The sequence below is a fragment of the Pelodiscus sinensis genome, chromosome 2 (assembly GCF_052426305.1).
Source record: "Pelodiscus sinensis isolate ZL-2025 chromosome 2, ASM5242630v1, whole genome shotgun sequence".
Taxonomy (NCBI): Eukaryota; Metazoa; Chordata; order Testudines; family Trionychidae; genus Pelodiscus; species Pelodiscus sinensis.
Window position 1 is genome coordinate 6,268,113 of NC_143053.1, and position 25,818 is coordinate 6,293,930.

Consider the following 25,818-nt stretch of genomic DNA (forward strand, 5'->3'; position numbering starts at 1 on the left):
GTCATTCGCAGCCAGGGAAGTTGGGCTAGCTATCCAAGTACGTACGCAGGGGTCAGTCAAGGTTCACCTAAGCTGCCATAGCCACAGAACTGGCAGATGTCCATCTACCCAAGCTGGAAGTAATCACCCCTCCCAATGCCTGTGTAGCTCTCCCCACCGTGCGCGTGTCTGTGATGTCATACCAGACCCACAGCTAGGTGTTCCTGGGTGTTCCTTGAGGTCACTTGACTCCAGCTTCCAGCACTCCGGCTGTGAGGTTATAAAATTTCATTTCCCATTCTGTATGGCTACGTCTACACTGGCACCCTTTTCCGGAAATGCTAAAAACGGAACAGTTTTCCGTTATAAGTATTTCCGAAAAAAGAGCGTCTACATTGGCAGGATGCTTCTCCAGAAAAGCACTTTTTCCAGAAAAGCGTCCGTGGCCAATGTAGACGCGCTTTTCCGCAAAAAAAGCCCAGATCGTCATTTTTGCGATCGGGGCTTTTTTGAGGAAAAGACTACTGTGCTGTCTACACTGGCCCTTTTCCGGAACAGTTTTTCCAGAAAAGGACTTTTGCCCGAACAGGAGCAGCATAGTTTTTCCGGAAAAACACTGATGATTTTACATTAGATCGTCATTGCTTTTCCGGAAAAGCAAGCGGCCAGTATAGACACAGCCTCTGTGTGCAACGGAGTGCTCCTTCCTCAGTGGAGCACTGTGGACAAACTAGAGAAATGGTCTGAGGTAAATAGGATGGAGTTTAATAAGCACAAATGCAAAGTGCTCCACTTAGGAAGGAACAATCTGTTTCACCTGTACAGAATAGGAAGCGACTGTCTAGAAAGGAGTACTGCAGGAAGTACTAGGGTCAGAGTGAACCACAAACTATGAGTCAACAGTGTGATGCTGTTGCAAAAAAAACAAACATGATTCTGGGAGACATGAGCAGGAGTGTTGTGAGCCAGACACGAGAAGTCATTCTTCCGCTCTGCTCTGCACTGATTAGGCCCCTGTTGGAGTATTGTGTCCAGTTCTGGGCACCACATTTCAGGAAAGCTGTGGAGAAATTGGAGAGGGTCCAGAGAAGAGCAACGAAAATGATGAAGTCTAGAAAACATGGGCTCTGACAAAAGGCTGAAAGAATTGGGCTTGTTTAGTTTGGAAAAGAGAAGACTGAGAGGGGACATGAGAGCAGCTTTCAAATACCGACGAGGGTGTTATAAGGAGAAGGAAGAAAAATGATTCTCCTTCACCTCTGAGGATAGAACAAGAAGCAATGGGCTTAAATTGCAGCAAGGGAGGTTTAGGTTGGACATCAGGAAAAAGTTTAGGGTGGTGAAACACTGGAATAAATTGCCCAGAGAGGTTGTGGAATCTCCAACACTGGAGCTATTTAAGAGCAGGTGAGACAGACACCTGTCAGGGATGATCTAGCTGGTGCTTGGTCCTGCCATGAGGGCAGGGGACTGGACTCGATGACCTCTCGAGGTCCCTTCCAGCTCTAGAATCTATGATTCTATGATTGCAGGGCATAGATGTTTGCTTAGGCTGGAGCCAGGACTCAGAGTCCCAGAGACAGCGCACCAGCCTACATTCAAATATCTACCCTGCAACGTTCTAGCCCTGAAGGCCTATCCCAGCAAGCTCGAGTTAGCTCATCCAGGCTGGTCATGACATGCTTTTATTGCAGCATAGATCTACCCAGTGTGGCTGTTTGCAAAAGAAGCATGTGAGAGACAGCACCTCTCTACGCTGCAGTCAGAGAGGTGACTGTAACACGTATGGACACACCTGAACTAGCTTTGATCTAGTTTGCTTGGGTAACAAGCGCAATGAAACCATGGCAACGGGGAGAGTTGCCCTATCTGGATCAAAGCTTGCTCAGGTATCTCCCTACATGCTGCATGTCTATAGTCCCCAATCCTCAGGACTTGGACCTTAGTCACAGCAGGACTCGGACTCAGATCCACTCTCCTAGCAGGATCCTAGGACGTCTGACTGAAGAATAGACATGCCTTTAGATGGTGCAGAGACTCTGCTACTGGCCTTGAGCTAACAGAATAATAGGATCACAGAATCTTAGGGCTGAAAGAAACCTCAGGAGTCATCGAGTCCAGCCCCCTGCCCAAAACAGAACCAACCCCAACTCAATCATTCCATCCAGGGCTTTGTCACGCCGAGACTTAAAAACCTCTAGGGATGGAGATTCCACCCCCTTCCTAGGGAACCCATCCCAGCACTTCAACACCCTCTTAGTGAAATAGTTTGTCCTAATATCCAACTTAGACCACCCCTGAGAAGAGCCTCTCTCCATCTCTTTGGAACCTCCCTTCAGGAAGTTGAAGGCTGCTATCAAAAGGAGTTAGTCCTTCAGCTCAAACAACTTTGTACTTTTAGATTCAGAGGTCCCAGGTATAATGCCTAGAGATGACGTGACCGAAGGGAGAAAGTTCAAATGTCAGCAGCCCATCCCAAAGCAACAGCGGGAAATGAGAACCAAATTTCCCTCGCTAAGACAGAGTCTCAATGACAAGTCAGCCGATGGAACCAGAGAAGATGAAGCTTAAAGCACGGGAGAATTTCTTTAAAAGAAAAAATAAACCCTTCTTGCAACATGATTTAACTTTATGGAAGTGGTAAAAAATGCATGAAATCGTTATAGCCCTTATTAGAGAAATCCATTCACATCCCTTGATTTGAACTTCCCCTTTTTCAGTTAGTCCACCTCCCTGCCTTTGAGACAGCTGAACTTTCCCCAGTTATCTGCCTCATCAGAGGACCTAATCAAACATAATTATCTGCAAATTTGAAACAAAAAAAGAAGGGAATAATTATAATCAGAGCCGTTCGCTCACAGTCGCCAGTCCCCGATTTTATTTTTCCTGCTTGGCTAATGCAACAGAAGCCTTTGGAAATGAACGTGCCTGTAGGCACAGCCTTGAATCCTTAACATCCCTCTACTGGCTGGCACTGGCAGATTGTCCTGCATCCTCTAGAGAAAGTAGGAATGCTAAGGGTTTGTCTACGCTGCACTGGATATGTGAGTCTGTAGGTGCTGGGCTCTGACGCATCCACATTGCATTGCAAACCAGGGCTGAGCATTGCTGGCCCCAGGTCGCAGAGCCATGCTGGCCCATCCATGCGGCTTGTCCACATTGCAAAACAACAGGTCTTGGACCTCTGTCAAAGCAGGACACGGGCTTAGACCCACCTCCCTTAGCACGATCCTAGGAGCCCAGTCCTACCTGCTGGCTGACCCAAGTCAGACTGATTTGTATGCAGAGGGAAAGGCAGCTTCAGCTCACACCTGAATCAGAGCTGAGGCTTTGTGTGTGTGTAGACAGGACTGGGTGTCCAAAGACAATTCTAGTCTCTACGTGGCTCTACCCTTCTGGAATTCTATCCACTGGGCTAGTAACCAGGTCTTGCTCTGTTTGTCATTATTGCTGGGCATTTCTTACCTGTAAATCTCAAAGCGCTTTACAAAGGAAGGGGAACTTTTACAGAGGGGGAAACTGAGTCACAGAAAGGCAAGACTGTCTAAGACCACTCGGTAAGGCAATGATGCCACCAACAGCAGAATGCCTTCTAGCTGCAGTCTCTCTCCATTGGGCCAGGCCATTGCAAAGTGGTTGTTGCTACACTGGAGCCTTTAAAGATCGTGTTCTGGCAAACCTCTCAGAGACTATCCCTTTGCCTTGTTTTTTCAGGTGCACCCCAGTGTGGTTTAAGTGTCTCCCAAAAATGCCCCTCGGAAGTGCGCCCAGAAATGTGCTCATGCATGTGTGAAAGATGGACATGCAGGCCAGGCTGTGAATATGTGCACTTTGCACGCTCTGGTGGCACGTTTCCTGGGCATGTTTGCACACGGTGACTCAGGCGCTGTCTTTGAACAAGTCCCCCCGCCTGTGTCTGAAACCCCTTCCTCAGTGGCTGTGAGAGGAGGCCGGATCGCTCACCCGCATGCACTGGAATGCCTCACTTACTATTGCAGGCTTTTCGGTTGCACAGTCTCCCTTCCTCCAGCACGCCTTCGCAGATCAGGCCTTCCTCGGGCACGGGCTGGCAGGTTCGGGTGCGCGTCTGGAGACCGCCCCCGCAGTCTCGAGTGCAGTCTCCCCAAGCCGACCAAGGGTTCCAGCCACCTGAGCAAAACCCAGAAAAGGCCCCGTCAGCGTGAGCATTCCAGGGCAGTGGGGATGGAGCAGCAGAACAGGGAGAGAAGTAAAGAATTCTGCAGCTGTCCCTAAAGGCCACCAAGTAGCATTCTAATGCACGGGGCAAAGGATAGCTTGGTGGTTTAAGCATTGGCCTACTAAATCCAGAGTTATAAGTTCAATCCTTGTGGAGACCACTTAGGGATTTGGGGCAAAAATTTGTCAGGGATGGTACTTGGTCCTGCTTTGAAAGCAGAGAACTGGACTTGATGACCTTCCAAGGTCTGTTCTAGAAGATAGGCAATCTCCATTAATTTTAATTTCTTTTTAAATTTTGTAGCAAGATGAGGGCCTGAAACTTAAGCCCAAGTATTGCAGGCCTGGTGTGAGGCCTAGGACCAGGAGTCAAGACTTTGCTCAGATCAAACAAAATCAATTTGTGAGCAGGAAGCCAGCATAGAGTACATCTAGACTACACGCTTCTTTCGAAAGAAGCAATCCGGATGCTCTCTTTTGAAAAGAGGCATTCTTCCTTGTAAAATGAGGTTTACCACTGTCGAAAAAACTGCCACGTTCTTTCGATTTAATTTTGAAAGAACGTGGCGGCAGTCTAGACGCAGGCCACTTTTTTTGAAAAAACCCTGTAGTCTAGACATAGCCGTAGTGAACAAGATTAAACATAAATAAGATGGAGGGTCTCAAACAAACAAGGGTGTCGGGGACAGATTGTAAGAACATTTCAGGGGGACAATAATAGGAGGTTTCATTGAGAGATGACTTGGTGCCAACCTTTTCCCCAGCAGACCAACCCAGCTTCATGACCAGGTCTAACCTAATGGCATGAGCGATGGAGATCAACCCCTCCTTGTAGGAGGTAAGGGGAGGTAACTAAGCAACCAGAGATGGCATCAGGAGTGAGCGTAACTTGTTTGGACCTGTGTATAAAAGGGAACCCCGAAGAGTTGTCTGTGTCTGGCCGAGGGGGCAAGAGGGAAGTCCATGCTATTGACTGAGTCGGTCTATTGTCACAGAGGACATAGTGACTCAGCGACAGGTCTGTCTGCTGAGAACTATCACTGTACTTCTCCTGACAGTAAGCCTGGCCTGGGGCCTTCGATCCTTATCTGATTCTGTGGTCTTTGGAGGCTCTCTCGAAGGCTGTCGCGTTGACTAATTGCGCAGGGTTAACATGGTAGACAGGGGAGCACATATTCGCACACATACACACACAGAAGAACGTTTAACAACATTGACAGAGCAGAAGACCTGTCAGAACACCACATCAATGAACCCTGACTGCTACACCCATTGCTAAAGCAGGGTTAGAAGGGGAGTAGGGCATATGAAGGGGGTCTCACACGTGGGGGGGAGGGCTGTAGCTGCACTGCCCTTGCTAAAAGCAGGGGGAGACCCCCCACACACACACACCCCTCCTTGATTAGTATCATGAGGAGAACTCCCTGTCCAGGTGGTGCTGCTTTCTCTCTAATTACAGGAAGCTGGCACAGGTTGGCTTGGCGTCAGCTGGGGAAAAAGCCTAGCGACTGGACCGCAATCAGGGATGCAGATAATGAGCTCGTTTGCTTAATTTAGATTTTTTAAAAAATCAAATACAGGAACTTCACTTTTAAAAAAAAATTCTTCCAAGGCCCTATAGAAAGCAGAGAAGCAGACGAGCCTCTGAGTCCGCCGGCCTGTTGTCCCACAAGCCGCTGCGGGAGTCTTGCCTTCACGGTTGTAATTTACACAGCCATGGCACAGACAGTGCCCAGCTGAGCTCAGGGCTGCATTAGGCTGGGTGCTGTCCAGAGACAGGCGACTTCTGAACTTACATCCTGAACGGACGAGGCAGCAGGCAAAGAGGGAGAGAACAGGACTATATTATTAGGCTGTTTACAGCGGGGAAAATGATGCATGGAGAGATTAAGTGATGGACTCAGCATCATACAGCGACACCATGGCACACCCCCGCCGTCTGAATCTCGGGGCCTATTTTCCCAGGCTTTGTCCATGCTCGCTTGAAGTCTTCCGGGAAGGGGCTTAGGTGCCCTGTTTGGGAGACTCTTCTGCAGGCTAACTCGTTGCTGATATTCAGGGAAGATTTTCTTGTTCTATTCCAAACAACCCCTCCCCCCTTCGCACACTTGCACAGGAATTAGCACGTCCCTGTTCACTAACACACACCCGCCACAACATGTATTTGCAGAGGGGTAGCTGTGTACTCCTCCCTACCTGCAAATAAATAAATAAAATAAAAAGAATCCTGTGGTATCTTCAAAACTAACAGATTTATTAGGGCACGAGGAGATTTACCCAGCATTACCTGGGTCCTTCAGGAGGAGGGTTCAGGAGCGAGGGTAGAGTCCTGGGGTTATGGGGAGCAATGCAGGAAGCTGGGGTTGGGGGGGCTGCGAAAGTGAGAATTAGGGAGTGAGGAGGGGCTCAGGGTGGGGGGGTGGTCTGTGACGGACTGGGCCAGGTCTGGGCGCAGCTGAGGGTCTCCACTCAGGGCGAACTGCTCAAATTTGGGGCTCCTTACAGCCCCCAGACTGGAGACCTTCCCAGATAGGCCACAAACCAGACCCACAGAGAGCTTCAGCTGCCTGCTTGAAGCGTCACAAGCAAAACCCCCCTGAGACCCCAGAAATATCCATGCCCCAGATGGCCCCGGGCCTCATACACCGGTGGGGGGGTCTTAGAACCCGATCCCACCTACCCCGAACAAGTTCTGTCCGGTTCCAAGAAACCAGCCACAGATCCCAGGTCAATTTACACTCTGGGTCTTACCCGCAAATCACGCTGAGCCAGTCCTTTAGAATCTACCATCTAAAGGTTTATTGCTACAAGAAAGAAAAGCCTGAGAGTAAGGTTGCTAAAGTATCATACATTACATGCATCGAATCTCCCAGTTCTCGATGCAGGCTCTAGTGGAGATGTTACAGCTGCTGGCTTAAAAGTCCTTGTGGCACATCCTATGTCAGGATAGGTCCACAGTTCTTCCTGGCTCGTGATTCCCTGCGAGGCAGCATCTGGGGTCAGAAGCAGATCTGAAGACCCACCTGGAGTCGACCACATGGCCTATTTATCCCTCCTTCCTGGTCTCTTCCAAGCTGGCTAGAGTCACATGGTCTCTGACTAGGCACCTAGATTCCTTCATAGGTGGGTCTTCGGTACTTAAGGGACCTATTGTCCCTGGAACCTTGCTAATTAGCATGTCCATAGGGCGAGCTCATTGCTCAACCACATACAGAGAAAGATTTTGTATCCACACAAAGTACATGCTTATAACTTCACACGCAGACATTACATAATTACATGAATAGCATATATGGAATCAGAAGAAAGTGAGCTTCTATTGACCCCTCACATGGCTCCCTTTGTGCCACTTTTGGGCCCAACACCCCCGCCCCCAAGGGTGCAGCAGTGATCTGGCTGCTTCCCTAAAATTCAGTAAGGTGACAGGGTCCCATTCAGTTTGGGCCTTTTCTTCACTCCCCACCCAATCCCTCCTGGTCACCTGGGGCATTTTATGTCCCCTCAGATCTCTCGCTCTGGCTACAAGGGCACTTTCTCTTCCCCCAGCACTCCTCCTGGCTGCCAGAGGGATTTCCCTCTCTTCCCCCCGTGATGGACCTGCAGACAGACACAGACACACAGATGCACTCTAGCTAGGTGCCACAGATCTCCTCATTTTTAACATGTATTTTGTTCTTATTTCCTAAGTCACTCCTTCCAGCCCTTAATCTGTAGTCTCCCATGTGCTCCCAGCATGCCTACAGCTGTACACAACACACAACAGCCCATCCCTCCCCCAAGCTGCTCACCTTCCAAACGAGAGCAATAGTTTTAGTCACCCTCTCTGACCTCTCTCCAGTTTTTCTACCTCGGTGCATTACAATTGTGTTTAGATTTGTACCAGGGATTCTTTCATTCAGGGCCTGATTGAAATTGATGGGAATCTTTCACTTTGGCTCAATGGGCTTCAAATCAGGAATTCTAACAATGCATAATCACTGTTTTGCTGTTCCTCCGTAAATAGGACTCCCAGGGTCACCTGTGCTCTGAATTGCAGCAATCATGGCAAATAATGCTAGCAGAGAACAATCAACATGGCAAATGTTGGCTATGTTGCTTAATGTGTTGTTGGAAAGTATTCAGGTACGAGAGTGATGAGTGCAGTAGGGGAATCTATATAGCACAGGATGCAATGCCAGGATAATGATAGTGTAAGCAGCGGGACAGGTAGTGTCAGCAGTGGGATAGTGTCAGTAGTGGGATAAATAGCTTGTTACTGGCCCATGGCAGAGAACACCAGTAACAGCCTACTTATCCTACTGCTGACACTATCCCACTTCTGACAATATCCCACTGCTGACACTATCATTTATTTATGACCTTTAAGGAGATTTTCTTTCCTTTGAAAGTAATTTTCTTTGCCAATGTCATTCTTAATGGCATGCCTTAATGGGAAGGCTTGTCTCATCCCTTTCCTGATGGGAGGTGGATTGTGTTTCAGGCATATCACAACCTAATGGCAGAATGTTAGGTCCCTGATGTCTTGCTCAGGCTAATCAATAGAATATCTGTAACCAGACACGTTTAACCAGATAAGGGCTAATAAACAATTCACACACACTATCAGAAAAGGGGCTTTTTTTCCGCCTCCTTTTAAGTCAAAGTGGGGATGGGATGGCAAAGACAGGCAGTGAACAGCCTCTGTTAGGTTAGGGACGTATCTCTCTGAGACACTTTTCAATTGACTGTTAAGCAAAATGCATAATTGCTGTAATGCATTAACAGAGAATTTCATATCGGTGTGTGAACCAAAGTACACAGCTGTCATCCAAACGGATTGCCAATCAAAGGGTCCCCAGCTTAACGATGGGTTATTGAAACAGGCCTGCATTTTACGATGCAATCCATTATGATGGCATTAAAACCCATAAAAACTATAAAGTGAGGCTGGCTTCAATACTCCTGCTTACTCTACTTAATTAATAGAATTTCCCTGGTCTCTAGCCCTGGGAATGAGATTCCTTCGCACTAGCCTCTCCCTTCAGGTGCCTGGCTTCTTAACTCTTTGTGCGCTGCTCAGATAGCTGGGCACAATCAGATAAAATAAGAACTGGCATAAGAACAGAAAAATGGCAGGACTGGGTCAGGACAAAGGTCCATCCAGCCCAGTATCCTGTCTGCTGACAGTGGCGTATGCCAGGTGCTCCTCATTTGATCCCTCTCCTGTTATCCATTTCCAGACAAACAGAGGGTAGGGACACCATTCCTACCCATCCTGACTAATAGCCATTAATGGACCTAACCTCCATGAATCTATCCAGCTCTTTTTTGAACCCTTTTAAAGTCCTAGTCTTCTCAACATCCTCTGGCAAGGAGTTCCACAGGTTGACTGTGCACTGCGTGAAGAAAAACTTCATTTTGTTTGTCTTAAACCTGCAGCCTGTTAATTCCATTTGGTGACCCCTAGTTCTTATATTGTGGGAATAAGTAAATAACTTTTCCTTATTCACTTTTTCCACCCCAGTCATGATTTTATAGTGTGGGATCCGGAGGGCAGTCAAACTGGGCAAGTTCATGCCATTGCTACCACCACTACCACCACCATGGACAGAGGAGGCGGTGGCTGCGGGAGGGGTTGACTCAAGTAGGAATAAGAGATCCTCCGGAAAAGGCTTTATTTTCCGGAGAATCACGTCTAGACTGGCGCTTTTCTCCGGCTTATCTCCAAGCTGGAAAAAAGCGGCAGCCGTGTTAATGCAAATACCGCGGGGGATATTTAAATCTCCCGCGGATTTGCCTATTCCAAAGTGCTACATTAGCATCCCTTTTCCGGAAGGGATGCCAGTGTAGACACAGCCGTAGTGTAGACATACCTCAACTGCATTCTATGATAGGTGTCTTTTAATAGCATGCATACACTGTATTAGACCCAGGAAGAAGTGCTTGTTGCCCAGTATTCCTCCTATCCTTTACAAAATTATTCACTGAAAAAAACTGACCCCCACGGTACTGAACAACTCTCAACAGTTTTTTAGTGCTCGGTTGGCCTACTTCCTCCTGGACCTCTGTCTTTAAATACAGGCAGTCCCCGGGTTACATGGATCCGACTTACATCGGATCCCTACTTACAAACCGGGTGAGGCAACCCCGCACTAGCTGCTTCCCCTCAGCAGACCAGGGAGACGCGAAGCTAGTCCTCCCCCCCCCCCCCAGCAGACCAGGGAGACGCGAAGCTAGCGCTCCCCCCAGCAGACCAGGGAGACGCGAAGCTAGCGCTCCCCTCAGCAGACCAGGGAGACGCAGGGCGGCTTTTCTCAGCAGACACCTCAGCTTGAGAATAAAGGACTGAGGGAAGTGAGGCGTGGGAGAATAAAACTGAGCTCTGGAGAAATGTTTGGCTAGAGTTTCCCCTACACTATGTACCAGTTCCGACTTACATACAAATTCAACTTAAGAACAAACCTACAGTCCCTATCTTGTACGTAACCCGGGGACTGCCTGTAGTAAACATCTTTGGAAAAGCTACGCTAAACTCACAACACCGTGCATGGCCTTTCCCCCAGTGGGAAGATGTCAGTGAACTGAACTAAGTTACCAAATCACTGTTGAACTTTGAGGCAGTTCACATCAGAATCCGGAGAGAAACTTCACAGCTGGCAGCTGTTCCATCTCCCAAAATCCAATCAGTCAATCGTGCCTTTTAATTTAATGACAATTATTTTAATTGGCTACAGACAACAACAGCAAGGAATTAAAGAAACCAAAACAACCCAGTCAGCACAGTGAGACCGTCTTTGTTCACAAGCCATATCCAGTCCCACTTCATTTTGATATTCAGACTCCCACCAGCACCAGCTGTCGCGACTTCCAGATGGTAGGTCTCTTCTGAACGGGGCATCCCAAAATGCTTCGTGTTTTAAAGGTGCAGTAACCACATGCTGCCACTGTAGCGCTTAGAGCTCCATATGTCATCTGTCTTGGCAACTCTTCAGCTCTTCTCACCAGAGTAGAAGAGCACCTCAGAGTCACTAATATATTTTATGTTCACAACACCCCTCGGAGACAGGGAAGTGCTACTGTCCCCATTCTATACCAAATCCGAGACAAAGGACAATTGAAGTGACCAGCCCAAGATCTAGTGGGAAGAACATAAGAGCGGCCATACTGGGTCAGACCAAGGGTCCATCTAGCCCAATGTCCTGTCTTCCAATAGTGGCCAATGTTAGGGGACCCCAAAGGGAATGAACAGAACAGGGAATCATTAAGTAATCCATCTTGTTGCCCATTCCCAGCTTCTGGCAAACAGAGGCCAGGGACACCATTCCTACCCATCCTGGCTAATAGCTATTGATGGGTCTATCCCCCTTTTTTGAACCCTGTTAAAGTCCAGGTCTTCACAACATCCTCTGGCAAGGAGTTCCACAGGTTGACTGCGCGCTGTGCGACAGAAAGCTTCCTTTTGTTTGCCTTTACACCTGCTCTCTATTCATTTAATTTGGCGATGCCCCTAGTTCTTATGTAATGGGAAGAAGTAAATAACTTTTCCTTATTCACTTTTTCCCCACCAGTCATGATTTTATAGACCTCTACCATACCCCCCCTCCCCCTTAGCCTCCTCTTTTCTAAGCTGAAAAGTCTCAGTCTTTTTAATCTCTCTTCATATGGCAGCTGTTCCAAACCCCTATAATAATTTTTGTTGCCCTTTTCTGAACTTTTTCCAATGCCAAGATCTCTTTTTTGAGATGGAGCAACCACATCTGCACACAGTATTGAAGATGTGGGCGTACCATGGCTTTGTACAGAAGCAATACGTTATTCTCTCTCTTATTCTCTATCCCTTTTTAAATAAAATATGCAGTTGAGTCAATTCCTGAACCCAACACCATCCTTCCTTACTAGAGTCATAGACATCAGGGCCAGAGGAGACCCTCATGAGCTCCAGCATCCCGTAGGTCATAGAACCTCTCTCAGGGATCCCAGCATCACGCCCGTAACTTAGGCGTGAGTTAGAGCAGGTCTTGTATAAAGATGTCTCGCCTTGATTTAAAGAACCCAAGGGATGGAGAAACCATCACAACCCGAGGTATGTCGTTCCAGCCGGCAATTACCCTCAGTGTTAACAATGTGCATCTTATTTCTACTCTGCATTAGTTTTGTCTCCACTTCCATCCATTGGAGATTATGCTGCTTTGCAGCTAGAATAAAGAGCTACCCCATTCCAGGAATCTCTTTCCCGTGTAGCTACTTCTAGTGCCCACTTAACCTTCCCTTTGTCAAAAACCAGGAGAAGGGCAGTCAGGCCTAGGGGTCGGAGCAGGAGTTGGGTGCTGGAGCCAATGGGTCAGAGCTGGCGACAGGAATAGTAGCCAGGGGTCAGGGACAAAGTCAGGATGACCCCCAGGAAGTAGAGCTGGACGGATGGGGACAGGGCAAGTGCAAGACTAGGAACAAGGTAGGCACAGGAGAGAATGCAGCTGGGGACACACACACATAGAGCAGCCAGAGATCAGCTGATGCTGATGGGCTTCAGAGGAGACTTGCCATCAAGCCACGCTGCTGTGGTTCAACTGTACCCACGGGGCTGAGACAAGTTTTCACTCCTGACGCATTTCAATAAACCAAACGGTCTGACCTTCTTCAGGCGTGTTTCTCAGACCGTGAATCATGCTCGTCACTCTTTTCTGAACCCTTTCCATTTTGTCAACACCCTTAGTGATCGGTGGACACCAGACCTGGACACAGTATCTAGAAACGGCCTTGCTAACCTATAGCCACTCTTGCGGTAAAATGGCTTGCTGCATGGCTGTGTTGTTGGCGCCAGGATATTAGCGAGACAAGGTGGGCAAGAAGACATCTTTGACTGGGCCAATTTTTGTTTGGGAAAAAGACATGCTTTTGAGCTACACAGAGCTCTTCTTCAGGATCTGAGGAACAGGATCAAAGGTTGGTCCAGTAAAAGGTGTTACCTTGCCCACCTTAGATACCTAGAAACTATCAAAGACCTGGACTTCTGGGAAAGTTTACATCTGGCTCTGAACTCTGGTGTTCACCCCAGAGACACCAGATATGGACATTTCCTCTCCTGTTTGGCCCTGCCGTGAGGGCAAGGGACTGGACTTGATGACCTCTCGAGGTCCCTTCCAGTTCTAGTGTTCTATGAGCCTCTTGTGTCTCCTTCCAGCCAACCTTTCCCCTGTCCCCACTCAGACCTCTGTCTTGTAATGTCTCTATCTCACAACTCATTTCCCACTAATTGCCTTCATTACTCCCTCTCTCCGAAAGCCTTTTGTGAGTCCCGAACATTTAAGCAGAGGTTGGAGACAGCACATCCGTTGTATTAACATTAATCATGCTCGGTTGGTTCTCAATTAGGAAAACGAAACTTTTTTTTTTTTTTTTTTTTTGCGATTCCCACCGCCACTCATAGCTCTGCGGCTGCTTTCAGCTAAATGGCAGCTGTCTATGAGACAGAAGCCTCGAGGTTGAAATAATGAACGGAGTCAGATCGAAACTTTGGGATGTGAGTTGATTTCTTCTTTTTGTTTTATGATTATTACTTCCTTTAGTGTCCTTGGCTCTGAATATCCTTTACAACAGAGCCATGGAAGACAATGGAAATGAAGGAGAAAATCATAACCTCATTTAATTGGCCAACATTGGTTGGAAGGTCAGCACTCTGAACGGGGTGACTAGCAAAGGCATTGTCATGAAAACCATGTGGGGATCATTTTCTGTCAGCATTTCCTCTGAACAGTGTGCTTTTTTTTATTACTATTAACATTCAATAGATTTCTTCTGCTGGAGGCATTTTATGGAACTGCCTAGTGGAGCGTGCCAAGACAGGTTTTTAATGCATGCTTTCTAACAGGAATGGTGAGGAGTTGACATCAAGTAGTCCATGTTATTTCAACTGAAGGCCATCCAAGCAGTGTCACTTGATGCTAAATAATAATAGTTTGCAGCTTCATTCTGAGGATTTCAAAGCACTTCGCGGACATGAATGTTTTACACAACATACACCTCTTCTGCAAGCCAGGTGAATGCTGCAGTAAACTAGCTCATGTGTATGTTTCACTACTGACCTCTACTGGATAGAATTGTACTGTTCAACTGTGGTATCCTAAGTCCCATATTGCTAATGAAGATTCTCCTTCAGATCAAGCGTTAGGCGTATTTTTGAGCAAGAGATATGAAATCTATCTCTGCTGTCGCGGCAAAGTTCCAACTGGCCACTGCTTATGATAAGTGATCACCATAAACCCTTCAGTGTCTGACGACTTGTGACTATATTATCATTATTTTACATATGGGATAAGGGTGACACAAAGCGGTCAGAGGACAATATTCAAATTGGGTGCCAAAATCCACATTTAAGTACCTGCATAAATAGCCTGATTTTCAAAGCTGCTGAGCAAATGTTGCTTCCATCAACATTATATATACGGCCAACAGGATGCAATTCAATGAAACATTTAAAACATGTTTACGCCCGTCTGTACTCTACAAGCCACTTACTAGGGAAAGGCTGCTGAATCAGGGCCGTAGGGTTTCACTTTCAAGGAAACTCAGATCACATATAAATCCAGGCTTATTTTGTGGGATACTGAATCCATGGAAGTGAAAGAGCAGTGAAAATGAGGGATTATTTATGAGGAGGCTTGACAGATTTTTTTAAAATCATTACAATGGATAATATTAATGTTTATTTGAAGCATGTTTTTAAATTTTTATCTATTTAAGGGTGTGTCTAGACTACAGGGTTTTGTTGACAAAAGTCGACTTTTGTCGACAAAACTAAACCTGCGTCTACACTACTGCTGAGTTCTGTCGACATAACGTCGACAGAACTCAGCAGTTTTGTCGACGCTGGTAAACCTCATTTTATAAGGAATAACGCCTTTTGTCGACAGAGTTCTGTTGACAGAAGGCATTATTGCATCTACACTGCCATGTCGACAATGCAGCTTGCTTTGTCGACAAAACTGAATGTAGTCTAGATGCTCTTTGTCGACAAAACTTCTGTCGACAAAAGCCTGTAGTCTAGACGTACCCTAAATGTGCACAATTGTACAACATGGGGGGCTGTAAACACTGTTTCCATTTATTTTCTATTTAAAATTTCACAGTTGTCAGTTGTGAGACATTATGGGGTAGGGTCAGGTTCAGAGGAGTGTTCAGATAATTATTTTATGACAGTAGATATTAAAACTTAAAAAGTTAAAAGTTTTATAGCCATTAAAACACCATGGGTATGTCTACACTGCACGGCTATTTCGGGATACCATAGGTATCCTGAAATAGCTACCCTGCGTCTGCAAGCCACCTGTTATTTCGAAATATTTTTTTAAATAACGGGAGCTCTATTTCAGCATCCCGGTAAACCACATTGCACGAGGGATAAGAGATGGCTCAAAATAGTGCGTTATTTTGAAATTTAGCACTGTGTAGATGCATCAAATTTCAAAATAAGTTATTTCTAAATAGATAAGGCAAATTATGTAGGGCAAATAGTGTATCTTGTTTCAAGTTTAGAGTGCTGTGTAGACACACTCACATTTTCAACACCATGTGGCAAAATACACTACATAAATGTCCTTAAATCAAACTCTGATAAGTTTTCAAGGGTACTGCTCTTACTTTGAGTTTTACCCATGAAAGCTCATGATACTATCTATTTTTGTTAGTCTCTAATGTGCCACAGAACTACTGTTGTTGTTGTTTTTTTAAGTCATAGTCTAACATCCTCCCAACCCTTCAAGACTTCTTACTTTTCCTATCTAAAAACGTTGATTATGATCTACGGAAATATTTTTTCATTGGCGTTTCTGTAAACAGTGAAATTGACATTTCCTGACATTTGCCAGTACAAATCTAATCCTATTTATGAGGCTGCAGGAATAATGGGGAGACATGAGAAAAGGAACATTAATCAAGAATGTGAGAGCAGACAACACTGTGGAATAGTCTCCCTAGGAAAGTGGTGGAAACCTTATTACTGAAATTAAGAAGCTTCAGGGAGTAGCCAAGTTAGTCTGTACAGGAAAACGTAAAAAACAACAAATGATCTGGTAGCATTTTATAGACTAACAAAACATGTAGAAGGTATCATGTGCTTTTGTGGGCACAGCCCACTTCTTCAGGCGATCACTTCTTCAGAACATAAGAACGGCCAGACTGGGTCAGACCAAAGGTCCATCTGGCCAGTACCCTGTCTGCCGTCAGCGGCCAATCTCAGATGCCCCAGAGGGAGTGAACACAAGAGGTAACCCTCACGTGATCCCTCTCTTGATACCCATTAAAATGTTATTTTCAAGTAACGTAGACCAAACATCAAAGAACAGACTTGTACAGAAAAATCCAGCATTGACTACATGGAAAGAACGAGCTGCCCTGATGTGTCTTTCCACCCTTGACCACCACGGAGGAGATGTGGCTTTATCTAATACCTTGCTTCTTCCCTTTAGTCAAAAGCACAGCAAGGAACAGGAGGAGGACATGTTGACATAAACACACTCATACATTTATGGAAAACAAATGAAGACCTACATTAAAATCTAGCCATGTACCGTGAGCTGGACAATACCTTTCCAGATCTAAAATCCCAACAGCCTTTCCGAGCAAAATTTGGACAAAAGCAGAGGACAAAATGTGACCAAAAATTCATTTTCATTTTCAACCAACTCTGTGGTGTCTCACTTGCTCCGATTACAAACCAGGAGCAGTGATTCTTGCCTTCCTGTGTAAAGCACTGTCAGATTGTGAGATACGACAGACTCTTTGATGTGCACATTATCATTGCATACTACCCCATCCTTACAGAGCATGTGTTAGTTGCAATTTGGTTCCTCAATGTAATTTCTCTCTTAGGTACTCATCGGACGCCCATCCCCATGGTATCTGACTGCCTCATAATCTTCAATGTCTTTATCCTGGTTATACCCCTGCAAAAGGCAATTCTATTCTTGCCATTGTCCTGCTGGGAAACTGAGTCATGGTGTGTATGTCTACACAGCAGCTAGGAGCAAGCCTTCCAGACCAAGCAGGCAGAGTCATGGTAGCAAGGCTCAGCTACAGCGCTAAAAACGTAACTGTGGATGAGGTTTTGAAACCCACCTGACCTCTGAGAGCCAACCTCCACACCCACCCTGATGTTTGTATCATCCTAGCTCAAGTCAGTCTATTCAGGCTGGGTAGCCTGGCCAGGGGTGCAGCGTAGACACACCTAAAGAAGCTAAGAGACTTGCCTACTACCATGTAGGAAGTCTGGGACAATCCAAGTCCCCCAAAGCATAGCTAGTAAGTTCACCACTAACACATCTGTCCTCTTTGCTTACCTCTAACATAGGTAGCTATTAATCACTCCATTTGATAGAGTGGGTAAGTCAAGTGCAGAAGGGTTAAGTGACCTAGTGTCGCACAGAGAAAGCATTGGGAAGAGAACTTCACTCCCAGGCCCCTGCGTTAACCATGGGTATGCTCAGAGAGACAGAGCTATGTAGATTCCTCTTGCTGAGATGACTAAAACTATTAACTCCCCCCCCGCCCCCCCGTGTCCATGAAAACCCACGAAGCAGCCATCGAGCTGCATTAGGGACGCCGGCTTTAGAGCCGCGATCGGGACAGCTGCTTTGCAGTTATGAAGCCAACTCTTTAAGGACAGTTTGGTACGTGAAGTCAAGCCCCCTTCACACAGGGACGTCAGGATTCAGGACTTTGCCCGGCAGGGGAACGAAAACAGTTGAAAACCACACACCGGCGCTCTGTAGGCGTGCACCGCTGAGGAACGTCAGCAAACAAACAAGCTGTCAGCCAGCATCTCTCCCCTCCGTGTCTTCGCCCTACTGCCCCTGTCAGCCGCATTTCATCATGCAGTGGACACGACTGACCATGGCTGCCTCCACGGGCAGAGGTTGGTGCTGCTGACGCATGGCTTGGCATGTCACTGGTGGTTTCCCTTAGGCGGGTTTAGCTCACATGAACAGAGCGATGGGCAGCACTGTCGAGTCAGGGACAGTGTAGGCCAGGTGATCAGTGAGACAGCTCATCCAGGGGCAGACGGGCAATCAAAATAGGCCCAGGAAATGGGTTGAGAACGGCCCACTTTTTCACATTAAAGAATTTTTTTTAAATATACTCTTTGACCCCATTAGCCACACCCTTGACCCCAGTTAACCACGCCCTTGTCCCCTATTAGCCACACCCCCTGACTCCCATTAGCCAGGCCTCTGGAGGTAACGGGTGCACCCCCACTTCCTTGAGGCCTTCCTTCGCCCCCCATTTCAGATGCACCCAGGCTACCGGCACCTTAAACGGGGACCCATCTATGCCCTTCAGGGTCAGCTGCGTGTGGGGTAGTATCCGGTCTGGGGCCACTATATCGGATTGGGCCAGAGTCACCTCCGCCCCCGTGTCCCAGAAGCCCGTCACCTTCCTACCATCCACCTCCAGGGGTGTGAGGCACTCGCTCCGCAGGGGCCGTCCTGCCCCCACCCGGTACACAGAGAATTCCACCTCCTGAGAATCAGACCTCCCAGGGGAGGTGCACTGAGCATCCTTCCCCTCTCTCTGAGCTGAGGTTTGCCTGCCAGCCCCTGCCTCTGGGGCAGCCTGCCCTTCCTCCGGCCCCAGCCAGTTAACCCTGGAAAGTCCCCGGTCCTGGGACCTGGTGCACTGAGCCCTCTTGTGGCCTTTTTGCCCACAGCGATGGCAGGTTAGGCTTTGGGCTGTCTCTGTCCAGGCCCTGGCTGGCTCTCTGGGGCACAGATGACCTGTTCCTTGGTCTCGCCCCGTAGTTGACTCCCTCCATCGCTCAGCCGAGATCCGGTCTCTGCGCGGTTCCCTTTCTCTCCGGGACTCCCGTTCACACCCGGACCGGCTCTCCATGAACTCATCCGCCAACCTCCCGGCCTCCTGGGGGTTCTCTGGTCTCCGGTCCTTGAGCCACAGCCTCAGTTTGGGTGGGCACGCTTCATAGAACTGCTCCATCAGGACCAGCTTGAGCAGCTCCTCTGCGGGCTGGGCTCCGACTCCAGACACCCACTTGCGGCCGTATTGCGACAGGCGGGAGGCCAGATCCACATAGGTCTCCCGTGGCCCTTTCTGTACCCCCCGGAACTTCTTCCTGTACATCTCGGGGGTCAGCCCGAACTTGTGCAGCAGGGCCTCCTTGACTCGGCTGTAATCCCCTGGCTGTAGGTCCTCCAGCTGACTGAGCACTCCGGCCACCTCCTGGTTCTGTGCGGGGATGAGCTCCTGCAGCCAGTCAGCTGGGGGGACCCGTTGCAGTCCACAGGCCCTCTCAAAGGAGCTGAGGAACCCGTCTATGTCGCCCATGTCCTTCAATTGGGCCACCACGAGCCTCTCCAAGCGTCTGGCAGTCCCGGGACCCTGGGGCCCATCGGCACTTGGCGCAGCCGGTGCCCCACCGGTTCTCCGCTCTGCCATGGCCAGCTCATGCTGTCGCTGCCTCTCTCAGTCCTGGCGCTCCCTCTCTCGGTCCTGGCGCTCCTTCTCTCGGTCCTGGCGGTCCCTCTCTCGGTCCTCTACTTCCAATTCCTTTATCCGCAGCTGGATTTCCAGCCGCCGCAGCTCCGCTGGGCTGGCCCCTGCCCTAGATGGGCTATGGCTTGCAGGCCCCCTGGGAGATGCTGTCTCATCTCTCCAGTGGGTTCCAGCGCTCCTCCCCCTCTCTGAGACTGACACACTCTCAGGGGGGTCTGGCTGCTTCCCCTGGGGATAAGATCCTGGCCCTGTGGCTGGTCATTCTCTTCCAGCTGGGCAATCAGCTGGGCCTTGGTTGCTTTCTGCACAGGCAAGCCCCTCTCTCTGCACAGCCCCACCAGCTCTGCCTTCAAGAGTCGGGCGTAGGCCATCTGCCCGCTGGTCCCCTCGGTGCAGACTCACCAGTCTAGTGCTGCAGCGCCCCACGATTCCCAGGAACAGCTTCGCTCTGTCTCCAGCACACCTGGCTCCCGGGCTCTTGCTTCTACTGCGCCTTGTCGCTTGCCGCTGGAAGCTCCATCCACGGGGTGCAGTGCATCCCACTTCTGACACTTCTTAGTTCCTTGGACCCCTTTGCCAGTTGCTCTCTTCAGAGATCATCTGCAGGGCTGGCTCGGATCCCTCTGCTTCCCTGGGGGACAGTGGGAGCCACGTTGCCTACAAGGAGAAAAGACTCCGGCCAGCGCAAGTCCTGGAGGCTTCCACCCACAGGGCTGTGCTTGATTCTTTCATCTTCTCTGGCTTGCCCTGGTCGGCGTCCACCCTGTGCTTGCCTGTGTGTTCGTTGCCTGCTGTTGGGGCATGAAACAAGGTCACACCGGGTTTAGCAACCTGACTCCGCAGTGCTTCCCCTCTGCGGACGTGGGTAGGTCTGGGCTCCATGTGGAAGTGGCAAGAGGGTCATTCATGGTCCTACCAGGCACCTGCAGGAACTTAGGGTGGGTCAGGGCAGAGGAGGTGTGGGGGCTGAACGAACACATGCTGGCAATGGTAATAGTAGTTCCTGGGGACATGGACACTTGTCCACCGGGCAGTGGATTGAGGGCCCACTATTATTTCACCACCAAGTGAGAGCCATTAGGGCGATCGGGGGGCATGACCCAAAGGTCATTCTTCTCACTGCCTTCACACAGAGGACAACAACCCTTGCCCCCTGATTTTCATTCAGCCCCGCTGCGTCCCTTCCACATCCCCCAGAGAGGATGAGACCAAGACTTTAACAGGGTTTTAAAAAGAGCTAGATAGATTCATGGAGGTTAGGTCCATCAACGGCTACGAGCCAGGGTGGGTAGAATCACAGAATACTAGGACTGGAAGGGACCTCGAGGGTAGGAATGGTGTCCCATGCCTCTGTGTGTCTGGAAATGGATGACAGAGGAGGAATCGCGTGAGGATTATCTGTCGTGTTGCCTCCCTCTGGGGCATCTGGCGTTGGCCGCTGTCGGCAGACAGGACACCGGGCTAGATGGACCTTTGGTCTGACCCAGTGTGGCCGTTCTTCCGTCCTTTTAATTGATGTGACTCCGGCTGGTTCCAAGGACTTTGGCTGGCCAGGCTCCTCCCTGGTTCTCACACCGTCAGCTGAATCAGACTGGCTTGTACAGCACTTTCTCGGCTCCCTTGCGATGACTCCTATTTATCATTAGTATTCCACCTGCCCCTACCAGCCCCCCTTGAGATCCAGGCCCCTTTGTACTAGGGGTGGTAGAGACAACAGTAAGGGACAGTTCTAACCTCCAGAGCTTACAGGAGAGACTGTGGCGTTTCAGTGCTTAGATGTGACCGTGACCGGCAAATACCAGAGAGAGAGGGAGAGAGATTCAAACCAAATTGAATCAATTGTGCAGCTTATTTTGAGCTCCGGGTGCAGTGTAGGTGCACCCCAGTAATCATAATGTATGAATTCTTTATGGGAAATAATGGAGCTGAACCGGCAAACTCCACAAGGGGCAACTCCAAGAGACGGGCCCCTTCAGGTGGGAAGTTTCCAAGACAAGTAGCCGTGGCCGGGGGGAACGTGGCTTCCCAAGCTTGCACGTGGCCAGGAGAAAAGCCTCCCCCAGGGGATGCACTGCTGTCCTGCTAGTCCCCCCTCTGCCTGGAAAGGGTAGGGTTGTGGGTTCAAGTCCCCCCACCCCCAGGAGCTGCAGGATAGCCAACACACAGGCTGCCCCTGGGATACAGCTGGATCCTGCAAGTGGATGGTGGGATAAGGGATGCCCTGAGGGTAAGGTGGACCTGGCCTGCTGTGAATGGGGACTGTTTAGCAGTCAGTGCTAATGGAAGCAGAATTAACACCCAGCAGGATAACTGCATAGATAGAGCTACAGACCTAGTTCCCCATATCTCCAGGCCTTTAACCTACAACCTGCTGCACCTGCAGAGTGACTTCTGATGAGCCCAGGGAATTGTGGATAACTCCAAGAGGCAGCTATGCCCCTTCCCCACCTCTAGAGGGCTCTCTGCCTGGTTTTGGAAACCCCCTCTCCCCCAACACACACACACCCCTCTACTCAAATTAAGTGGCTAGGGTGCTCTGGGCCCATCGTGTCTCTTTCTGTATAAATAGCTGTCATGCTTTTGTTAAGCAATTTAATAATTCCCTGGAAATATCGATCGATTTCAAGCACTTCTCATTAAGCCCAAGACAACAGCAAGTCGTTATTTTGCTGGGTAATTAGAACTGATTGCGTTTTCCTTCAGCCTCCAAAATGGACCGAGATTGGAAGGAGCAGAGAGTGGTCCTAGGGGAGACAGCTTGAATGCAGCTAAGCAGTAAGCCCCGGGGAGGAGGGCTTTAAGGAAAGTAGGAGTTTCTCCATATTGGACAAAGCATCCTGCTAAGAAGGAAGCTACTGTCCACACATGTCAATAAGCACACACGTGCAGCTCCTTCATACTGCACACGGCTCCAATCACGCATGCTCACGGAATGGGTCAACACGTCTGGTTTATGCTTAGGTGTTAGCATTTGGCGAAAGGGGCCGAGCTAGCCTGGAACCCGAACCTCAGATCCAAATGGGCCTGAACTTGATCCGATGGTTGCAATTCAGGCCCAGTTATGTGTGAGATCCTGGCCTGCGAGTTCCTGTATATACAGGAGCTACGTCTCCTGGTCCTCACTCCTGTAGCTGTGGTCCTTGGATTACCCCTCCACTACACCCGGAGCAATCCGTGTCCTAGTCTGCCTCCAAGCAATCTAAAGGCAAGCAGCTCTCAGCCTATGCCATCCCGCACCCAATACACATCCACGGTTTCTTGTCACGACCCATCCAATCCCCACAAGCCTTTGGGGGTCAGGGTAAGAAATGGAGAGTGGCTTTGGGGGACTTTGGGGGTTACGTTCTCTCCCTCAGTCACCCGCCATCACTATCACAATGGCATGGATTGTACCCACGTGGCTTTGCCTCCCAGAGGGGAGTGGAGGGACTGAAATGGACACTCCAAACACACCTCCTCTCCCTATCCCTCCGCTCCTGTGAATTAAAACTCCCCATTTCAGCTGGTGCTTTATTCATTCCCACAGCCTCTGCCTCTGCCTTTCAGTCCCCGACACCTCCCAAAGTGCTTAACTCCCAAAGCAATGGCCTGAATTCTAGCCCAACACCCCCCTACACTCTCTCTCTCTCTCTCTCACACACACACACACCACACACCTCCACTCTCCCTCTCTCTCTCCCTCTCTCTCACACACACACCACACACACCTACACTCTCCCTCTCTCTCTCCCTCTCTCTCACACACACACCACACAAACCTCCACTCTCACACACACACATGAAGACCCCTACACTCTCTCTCTCAATCTCACACACACACACACACACACAAACACACACCCATACAGTCTACCTCTCTCTCTCTCGCACACACACAACACCCCTACACACTCTCTCTCTCTTACACACACACCCCTACACTCTCCCTCTCACACACACACCCCACACACACCTACTCTCCCTTTCTCTCTCTCTCTCTCACACACACACACACACCTACACTCTCTCTCTGAATCTCTCTCTCATACACACCCCTACACTCTCTCTCTCTCTCTCTCTCTCTCTCTCTCTCACACACACACACACACACACACAACCCCAGAGCTGCTCTGAGAAGAAAGAGCACCCAGCTCAGAAATGCCCCGTCTGTGAGGAGAGATGATTCTGGAAGACGCAGGCACTCTTAAGAGTACGCCTTGAAACAAACACCAGGGCAAAGGCTACCTAGCAAGGTATGGCAGCTGCGACGCCCTGCACCCTACGAGCGGGAAGGGAGAGCTGGCATGCTGGTTACAGGCAGGGGAGCTTTAAATTGCACCTTTCTCATGGGACTTCAGTGACCTTGACAGAAACTCCCCAGCCACCAGTGCAAGCCCTGAATACTAGTGCCAGAGGGGTAATCTGGCGTAGTGGGTTTGACCCACGAAAGCTTCTGCCCGAATAAATCTGTTCGTCTTTAAGGTGCCATAGGGCTCCTTGTTGATCTTGAATCCATGGTCTCCCCCCTCCCCTGCATGAAACAGGATGTCTGCATGCGCGTACAAACCAGAACCTGGGTGCTACTCACAGCTCGCCTGGTTGTTCCCAAAGAGTATCGTCCATCGGAACTCAGAGTCTCGGTGACCCCGCGGGGCACGTCGCTATTCCAGCGGCTGACAGGGAGCAGGTGCAGCCGTCTGCTGAGCGCTCTGGCACTGCCACTGAAAGACAGGCCTCTGAGAGCCTGCAGAGGGTAAAACCCAGATTCCCAAGCGTGACCTGAGAGCGCTAGGAAGGGCTAGACCCAAGCGCTGGACCTCAGTGTAAAGCTGGAAATGAAGCATGTCGGAGTGGGTGCAATGACACTGCCCTGAACAGATGGAATAAGAACATAAGAACAGTCAGACTGGGTCAGACCAAAGGTCCATCTTGCCCAGTATCCTGTCTGCCAACAGTGAGCAACACCAGATGCCTCAGTGGGAGTGAACACAGCAGATAATTGTCATGTGATATCTCTCCTGTCATCCATTTCCAGACAAACAGAGGCTAGGGACACCATTGCTACCCATCCTAGCTAATAGCCATTGATGGACCTAACCTCCATGAATCTATCTAGTTCCTTTTTTAACATTGTTAAAGTCCCAGTCTTCACAACATCCTCTGGCAAGGAGTTCCACAGGTTGACTGCTTTGTGTGAAGAAACACTTCTGCATGTTTGTTTTAAACCCATAGCCTATTAATTGCACTGCATTACCCCTAGTTTTTGTGTTATGTGACGGGGAAAATAACACTTCTTTAGTTGCTTTCTTCACACCATTCCTGGATGTATATAAAGCAAAATGCAGGACTATGTAGCACTTTAAAGACTAACAAGATGGTTTATTAGATGATGAGCTTTTATGGGCCAGACCCACTTCCTCAGATCAAATAGTGGAAGAAAATAGTCACAACCATATATACCAAAGGATACAATTAAAAAAATGAACACATATGAATTTTTTAATTTTTTTAATTGTATCCTTTTTTTTAATTGTATCCTTTGGTATATATGGTTGTGACTATTTTCTTCCACTATTTGATCTGAGGAAGTGGGTCTGGCCCACGAAAGCTCATCATCTAATAAACCATCTTGTTACTCTTTAAAGTGCTACATAGTCCTGCATTTTGCTTCAGCTACACCAGACTAACATGGCTACATTTCTATTACTATTCTGGATGTATATACTCTTTCATATTCCTCCTTAGCCGTCTCTTTTCCAAACGAAATAGTCTGTCTCTTTAATTTCTCCTCTTATGAAAGCTGTTCCATACTCCTACTCATGTTTATTGCCCTTGTATGTACCTTTTCCAAGGGTAATAAAACTTTTTTGACATGGAGCAACCTGAACTGCACACAGTATTCCAGGTGTGTGTGTATCGTGGATTTATATAGAGGCAATATGATATTTTCTGTATTACTATCCATTCTTTCCTTAATGTTTCTTAACACTCAGTTCACTTTTTTGCCTGCCACTGCACATTGAACAGATGTTTTCAGAGAACTGTCCACGGTGATGTATTTCTCGAGTAGTAACAGCTAATTTTGTACCCATCAGTTTGTACGTAGAGCTGGGATTATTTTTTCCAACATGCCTTACTTCCCATTTATCAACACCGCATTTCATCTGTTGTTGTGTTGCCCAG

The 25,818-nt window shown here is 48.6% G+C and overlaps 1 protein-coding gene across 9 annotated transcripts in view; it reads right to left on the reverse strand.

The window, feature by feature from the left end:
* ADGRB1 (adhesion G protein-coupled receptor B1) overlaps nucleotides 1-25,818 on the reverse strand; it is a 423,364-nt gene that overhangs the window by 214,578 nt on the left and 182,968 nt on the right. For 8 of the 9 annotated variants that reach the window (XM_075920015.2, XM_075920016.2, XM_075920018.2 and 5 more), the window contains one exon: nucleotides 3,970-4,128. The exons of the other annotated variant lie outside the window; for it this stretch is intronic. In XM_075920015.2, coding sequence (XP_075776130.2) covers nucleotides 3,970-4,128 — 159 coding nt within the window. The remainder of the gene's footprint in view (nucleotides 1-3,969; nucleotides 4,129-25,818) is intronic. 9 annotated transcript variants of the gene reach the window in all.